This window comes from Apium graveolens, chromosome 9, assembly GCF_009905375.1.
Source record: "Apium graveolens cultivar Ventura chromosome 9, ASM990537v1, whole genome shotgun sequence".
Lineage (NCBI taxonomy): Eukaryota > Viridiplantae > Streptophyta > Magnoliopsida > Apiales > Apiaceae > Apium > Apium graveolens.
Genome location: NC_133655.1, coordinates 6,690,158 through 6,698,479, shown reverse-complemented (window position 1 = coordinate 6,698,479; position 8,322 = coordinate 6,690,158). Strand labels below are relative to the sequence as shown.

The 8,322-nt window shown below is 31.6% G+C and overlaps 1 protein-coding gene across 1 annotated transcript; it reads right to left on the bottom strand.

Moving 5' to 3' along the window:
- Nucleotides 1-5,492: 5,492 nt before the first annotated feature.
- On the bottom strand, nt 5,493-7,329 carry LOC141684939 (uncharacterized). Its single transcript, XM_074490072.1, has 2 exons — nt 6,146-7,329; nt 5,493-6,061 (listed from the first exon to the last, which is right to left on the bottom strand). The coding sequence occupies exons 1-2, from the start codon at nt 7,263-7,265 to the stop codon at nt 5,493-5,495; spliced, it is 1,689 nt and encodes a 562-aa protein (XP_074346173.1). The 5' UTR covers nt 7,266-7,329.
- Nucleotides 7,330-8,322: the final 993 nt, after the last annotated feature.

The following is an 8,322-nucleotide window of genomic DNA, read 5'->3' as shown; positions in this document are numbered from 1 at the left end:
AAAGGTTAAAACTCTAATGTATTGTACTATTTGATTTAATCCATGTTATGTTATCTAAATAAAAAAAAATTGATAATAGTAGATATTTTGAAATGATCAACAAGTTCAACTAATAGTAAAAAAATCATCAAACTGAAAATATTTAATTTTAGAAAACTAATATACAATGTTATCAAGTTACTATAAAAAGAAATATTAGAATCATAAATGAAAAAAAATTCAAAATGATTTGAATGATGATATTAGTACAAATTTACCTTCTGATTCTTGAAGAAAAAATCTTTTGAATATTAGTAGTTAGTCTTTACGATATATGAATTATTTTTATGTGACATCTGTGACATCCATGACTGATGTTATATTGAGTAAAAATAGATATTGTTTGATTGTGAGTGCTACTACGACAACGATATAAAAATAATTGTAATTTATTTATTAGATAATTATAATTTTTGAATAATCATAAATACATATTTTTTGAGTAATTTACTGAATAACAATTAGATATATACACGACCAAGATATCTAGCATATAAATAAAGGAGACCAACATAATTTTCTCGAAAATATAATAAATAATAATTTACATACATGCACACATATGTGACTTTAGCTTTACCTATATTAAAAAATTCAATTTTAATCGTGTATTTCAGAGTTATTGATATATATACTAAAACAAAATAACAAAAGTCTTTTATGTTCTGAAAATAGGAATGATTAATTAAATTTAAATTTTTTTCAATGTGTTAAATACTAAATAGATTATGTTAATTTTAATTTATGAATTGACAATTATCTGACATCTTATAAAATTAACTTTTTATAATCGAGAGGATTAAAAGCTAAGTACACGGTCGGGGTCAACTTTAGTTAATGAATTAAGACATTAGTAATGATATTAAATCAACATAAACGTTCAATTAAAAAAAGAATATTTTTCTTAAAAAATAAACTTATATTAATTGTAATATAAATTTTACTTTGTTCAATATTACGATTGCAGGTCTTGATCATTTTGATTATGCATTATAAAATATCGCATTACTCCGGGTTTATTTGACCAAAACTAAAAAATTTACTCGACTATGCAATATACATATATGTTAATTTTTAGTTTCTTTTTATAAACATATTGACAATATTTGATGTATTAACTTCAATCTTTTCATTTTACAAGTACATGAGTACCGTGCTTATATTCATTTAGTAAATACAAATTAAACGACACAAACAAGAAAATATGTATTATGATTAATGAGATATATTAAAAACGTTATGAGTGTTATTAATGTTTTACATGAAAATTATACAGACTGATACATACTCAACTTGTATTAGATATGTTTTAGACGTTATACAATATTTATCAATAACAAAACGATCAAGAATTTTACTAATATAACTATATGGTATACAAAAAAAAATCTAGAAAATAGCATGTGCCTCGCACAGGTTATTATGCTAGTTGAATTATAATGAAATAACTAATCGTATGATGAGAAGAGTTACTTGATAAAAGAATCATAGATTCATGTGTAATAATGGACAATATATGAGTTTCTTGTAAAGAAAGGAGATGAAACTATGCACCTTTATAAAGATTATTGGAATTTAATAAAAGGATAATTAAGAATTAGTATCTTTTACCTAAGATTGGTTACTTAAGTAGGACACTTCCTAATCTTTTAAGATTCACTTGAGACTCGAATATCACTCATTACAATTTACTTGGACCTCACAATTTTGTAGTGATGCCTTTTGGCTCAATGATACATTAAGTTTTTCTTGAAATTTATAAATTAGGCCTGAGAAAATAGTTAGAGACATTGTAATTAAGATTTGCGAAGACAAAATGATATTATCATTTACATAAGATTTAAGAGATCACACCAACTTCAAAGGTAATATAAGTGTTAAGAAAAATTCTCAAGAATATGTGGTTCAATGAAAGATTCTTAAATAATTTTAGGATTTATGGTTAGTAGTATATAAGTGTTTATACGCCTTGATAACATTGAAGCAGTGTTATATTTAAAAAGCATTAAAATGATGATGTAGCTGGGAGTGTTCTTAGACTTTCATACTAGAAAAGGTTGTTTAAGATATGTTTCCAAGATTGTGATACCAGTAACAAAGACGAGATAGTTGAGAGAAATTAAAGAAGAGGTTTATATCAGTAAAAGTGTTAAAACTACTTTAGGATATATGAATTTTGGTAATATTTAGCGATAAACAACATAAAGGACTAAAATGTGTATAGACACAATAGGAAAAATGAGTTTCTTATACTTCGAGACTATTGAAAGAGTATGATTGAGATATTTACCTTTTGATGTTCAGTTTCTTACAAAAGAAGTAATATTGTTTTGTATACTGTAAGCTATAATAAGAGGCTGGAATTTTAGGCTCTTTGACGAAGGTGACCAAAGGAACTATGAAGTTATTAACTAGAGTCAATAGTTGAGTTCACGCAATTGGAAAATGATTTGAAATAGTTGTGTAGTCTAAGTGACCGAGAACATAAGTTAACCAATGAAAAGCAATTAAAAAAGGGGACTGAATTTATAAGAAGAGTGCTCTTGAGTAAGAAGGACGATAAACGAATTTAAAGATTTTTTTCCAAATTTGTACTTTAGATGATGCAAGATTAAATGAATAATTGTGAGTGAAACATACCATTCACGATAATTTATTCATATGAGAAGTACTAATATAGAGCATCATATTAAAGAGACTATTCGTAACCTAATATAAAAAGAGAAATTTTGAGTTGGAAAACTAAACATTTCACGGGTTAGTGAATTGAAGATGAACACTAAAGACCGAATGTATTACTACAACCATTAAATTTCGAGTAAAAATTAGAGAATATCCTAATAGATTTTATAAATGAATTTATCGTGGACCGTAGGAATTATGAGTTATCATTAGTACAATTTCTTCCAGGAAATTAGAAGCATTTAAATGAGGAACAAGTAAATTTGTATTTGAAAGAAGTTACGGTTAGAAATAAAGTACCGTTGTTTGAGAAGTTTTCAATATGATCTTGCAACTGGAGTAAGTCTGAATACAACTATCACCCGCAAAGTGACAAGTTTTGTACAAGACAATTCATACTATATATGAGTTATTACGAGATTAATCATTTAATTTCAAAAGAAGTTGATATAATTAGTTGCCAATGCTTGAGATTTCCTATGACATTAAATGTCAATGCCCAGTAGGAAACTTTGTGTGGACAAGGATCTCCAATACTTTGGAATGAAAAATTAGATTGAAAGTTACCTAGAACTGATTGGCATAATGAGTAGCGACAAACTATTGAGATCATTCGAAAAGGGGCTAGACACAACTCATGATAGATAGAGAAGGATAATGATTATAGTTTTCGGAACAAACTGTTATATAATGGATCATTATGGATAAGCATGATAGGTCTAAAAAAGGAAATGAAAATTATGTACAAGATATATAGAACCGCATGTATGCAATTAGTAATTATTTTCTATAAGCTGGTTATACCATAAGGACTCTAATGTAAAAACCCATAATTTTATGCTGGAAAATTAAATATTGGGCGTGACTTGTCTTGGGGGCGCTGGCAAGGACTGCAGGAGAACGATAATTTCGATATTGTAGTTGATTGCACCATCAGATATCGAGGTGAAAGTCCAATACTCTTGAAATCTTTTCGTGTTATCAAGATAAGTGATGATAAATTTATTCTCGTGAAATATATATGAATTTTGGAAGCAAGGACACGGATTTGGCGACACGGGATACGGGTATGGAGATCGGGACTTCGCCAGTTAGTAAAGAGTTCTGCATATGGGGCATGGAAAAAAACATAAAAGTATAAAAATAAAATAATAGAATTTTCAATCGCGATAGATGATGAACTAAAATAAAATTTATTCAACGTTTTCATAAATGAAAGAATGTGCATCTCGTATAAAAAGACAAGTTTCCATTTCCGGTTCGTAAAGAAATAAGAGATTTGAAATCGTAATATATCTTCCACTCGCGATGAAAACAGAGACGGGAAAATAAGTTACGAGAATATCGAACAATTGGGGTTAAATCAATTGGTACTGGGCATTTTTTACGTGGGCGGAGTCTCGGGCCATGTCAGGTCGCTTGTGCCTCGTGTCGAAAAAGTGCCCTTGCCGTTTTTTTGTCCACACACCAAATGGCGTGTGGGACACGTGTGTCAGTGTAGAGTCTTCGTGTCAGACCAGTATCCTTTTTGGTGTGTCTGTGCTTCTGTTGTCCAAGTGATGCTATAAATGTATGGTATCAAAAACCGTGAATTTTTTTATACATTTCCATACCGATGAGCCATGTTCACTATGAGGCCTTGTGGAAGCTGTCCTTGAAATCATCCTTCTTGTTTAGTTCTTTCTATCTAAAAACATGTATCAGAATCACCTTCTATACCATATTAATTGCTCATCCCAGAAAAAGAGTCGGTTTAGGGGGCATGCAAGTAGGGCAGACAATGTATCTCCATTTGGAACCATATTTATGATCAAGACTTTCTTCATAATGCAAATAGTATCTTTGTATAACAGCTTAACAATATATGAACTAATTCTGATATTGCATATTTGAGTCGAATGCTCTTACTTACCCCGAGATTTTCATAATTTATTTCCCATAACGATTTTCATGGCCTTTAAAAGACCCCAAACACAATCAAGAAAATTACAAGAATAATGATAAGTGAAAGGAGAAGATAAAGCCTCATGTCCCACTATCAAAAGCATTTTCCAACACTCAAACGTTCGTGTTACCAATATCTTCTTTTTATATTAAAATATAATCATGTGGCAGCTATGTGGCACACATGACTCAGTGCCACGTCCCAACACCCAACAAAAATTTGGACACTTTTATATCTCCATGACACCACACAGTGGTCCCACTTTTATCTCTTGGTATCCAAGTTTCAACATGGACTACGATGTGTTAACAGTCACTTTTTCGAAAAATCGATCACTTCCCCCTTTTACCTCTTGGCATCCAAGCGTCGGCAGGGACTATGATGTGTTAATGGTCGGTTTTTCGACCAAAATTGATCTTAAGTGACCAATTTTATCGATCAAAAATGAACATTTTTCTTGTAGTTTTAGTAGATGGTGTGTTTTGAAATTGTGGACTCCCATACTTTTTGTATTAACTTGCGTGTTTTCTATGGGTTTTGAAATTAAGTTTATATTTTAACACTTATTTGCTAGACATTGATAATAAAACTCCAAAAGAAAATAATGTTTCCATTCATATGCTTTTAAGTTGAAGGTTACATGAATCATTGTGTCGTCGTTCTTAGAATATAATAAAAATGAAAATTAAACAATAATCTATCTAGTTAAATACATACGCAAAGACCAACATCAACAAAGTAAATTTAGGAGGCGACATTTGAACATGGAGTCTAGGTTCTACATCAGTATCTCTTATCCGCCAATGCAGCATCAAGATCTTCCTTCTTACATTTCATTATTGGTACCATTACTAATATTGCTCAGATTAAGGCATGAGATTGCATGTTCTGGAAACTCAATAGCATTCCAATATTCAGCATCAAATCTACTTTCGTCCAGAAATGCAGTTCCAGATTCTCTAGATCCAGTTGTATTCCCACTATTCTCATTACTAGGCATATCTCTACCACTTGCATCATGCTGTACCGGAGGAACTGTCGGCAGACCTAACCGGCGAGGGAGTTCCAAAGGCAAACTTGGAGGAGATGCAAGCTGAATTATTTCATTAAAATGGCCATCTCCCGTCAATGTTCTTGTACTTGCATTATTGAACCCATCATTGGTGGAATTCAGACCGCTTCCATTAATCAAGCCATCAGCAAGATCATTTATGTTAAGGCCACTTGCAGGTTGGTGTACTGATGGCCATTGCGGGACGAGGGGAGGTGCCTGATCTGGATACTGAGCTTGAATTGGGTAAGCAACTGGAGCAGCTGGTCGCATAAATGAAGGAGATGGTAGATTGTGTTGCATCACACCACCATAAAATGTCTCAGTCATGTTGAGTCCGTTTCCTGCTGAAGTATCATGTGACATCACATTCAAATCAGGTGTTGGTTGAGATAAAGAAAGAGGAATTTGATCTAATTCTGTCATACCTTGATCATTCATCAATTGGCCTTGGGGCGTCGCTGCAGGTGATGAAACAATTTCGCCACCAGTAAGATTATTTATGTTTATGCCAGTTGCGGGTTGGTATACTGATGGCCACTCTGAGACCATAGGAGGTGCCTGATCTGGATTTGGAACTTGAATTGGGTTAGCAAACGGAGCAGTTGGTAGCATAAATGAAGAAGAAGACAGATTGTGTTGCATCACACCACCAATATTTGTCTGTCCATACACTCCACTCCTGTTAAGTCTGTCTCCTGTTAAATAATTAGGCACCATGACATGTGGATTAGGTGTTTGCAGCGCCAGGGGAATAGTAGCTGTTTGTTTCATAGCTCCAAGATTCATCTCTAGTCGATGCCCTTCTGCAGGTGATGGAAAATTTCTATCACCAATAACGGGTGCTACTACTTTATAACGGGTCATACCAAACTGATGAGGTGTTTGCGGACGTAAAGAATGAGAAGGGGCTAATTGTGTCATACCTCTGTCATTCGTCAGTTGGAAACGGGCCGGTGCAGACTCTCTTCTAACAGCCAGACCATCTCCATTTCGCCCACTTGCTGCTTCTCGTGGCATCTGAAGGAATGAAGAACCAGCCTGGGCCTGATTAGCGCCTTGTTGCTCCTTCCGTTTAAGCCTCTTAACGTGCTTCTGAAGTTCCTCTTTCCTTTTGTCAGCAAAATCACTCAACTTTTTCCGCTGTTCTGCATCAAGATCCTCAATCCTTATTTTCCCATCATAGATTGATGTTATCTGAGCTTGTAAAATTCTTCTGTCATTCCTCTCTTTAAGGCCTTCAGCTTTGTTCTTCAATCTCTTACATTTCTGGGCAAAGAGGCTCTTGGTATTGTGTGAACGTGATTTTCTTTCCACTTCTGATCTATCGAGAAATTTGTTTATTGTAGCTTTTGCTTCTTCTTTTGACGGCCAGACGGTTGGCTCATTATCCTCACGGTTACACACCACAACTGCAGCCTCCATACCGCATAAAATGGTAAGCTCGCTCATCTTCTTCAATAGCCCTGCCTTTCTTTTTCTCAAGCTTTCTTTTCTCTTTTTCTCATCAGCAATTCTTGCAAAAACAACCTTTCCTCTGCGACCCATATTATATCTGTGAATAATAATTAGCTATAGTATATATATGAAGATATTGCAGAAATATTATGTGCAAAAGAACTATGCCCTTAGCATATTATTTATATTACTTGATGTCTACATATTTTCATTTGGGCCCGGGAATATCAAAAATTCAAAAAAAAAGATTATCTTATATTATCAAATTTCTTTATTCATTTGGCGAGCTAACCATAAAATCTAAAATTTAAAATCAAGAACTTAAAGTATAAAAATCTGTGTAGTCATTTAAGCTCTCAATCTTAGATGCTTTAATTATATAAAGAAAATAATATCTAATTTTTTACAAAGAAATCTCCATTAAATATTAGATCTTTTTTTTTCTTTTGGATATTACTTGACTTCTTATACATAATTAATACAAGAAAAATCATAGTTCTATAGTCCCCTATTAATTCTTCACAAATCAGGTAATTGATCTCATTTTAAAATCAGATTAATTGCTAAAAATTTATATTACAATTATTAGATATAAAATACTCTTTTGATTAAAATTAAATAATTATATCTATATTAATTTTAAATTACTAACTAATAAAATAAGGATATTAAATAATATAAATATTGATATTTGTATTCACATGTGCCACCAGCCTTCTTCGGCACCATCCCCCAAATTTTTAGTAAAGATATCTTAATATTGTTATGTTATCATTTTATCTTAAGATAGTATTAAGTGGTGAATACCTTAATTTAGTATATACCATCTTATACGAACAAATTATTTTTTGAGTTTAAGCTATATCTCACTATATTAATATATTTCATCTAAAAAGGTGCTCTTCATTTAAATATCATTTTATGTTAATTAGGATACCTCTAATTTTATTTTATTCTCTTAAATTATATTTATCTTGAATAGGAAGTTGTAACTTTTAATTTTAATAGAGTATTATTTTTATATTAATTTTTAATAGTATTTATAATTCGAATGAGATATTATTAATTATGTCATTGTAATTATTTTCAACCAAAATATAGATAATAACCTATTAAGGGCCAATTTCTTTAATACATTTTAATTATA

Coding starts and splice junctions, on each gene's coding strand:
- LOC141684939 (XM_074490072.1), bottom strand. CDS start 7,265: ATGGGTCGCAGAGGAAAGGTTGTTTTTGCAAGAATTGCTGATGAGAAA. Junction 6,062..6,145: donor CCAATTGATGAATGATCAAG/GTATGACAGAAT, acceptor ATACTTCAGCAG/GAAACGGACTCAACATGACT.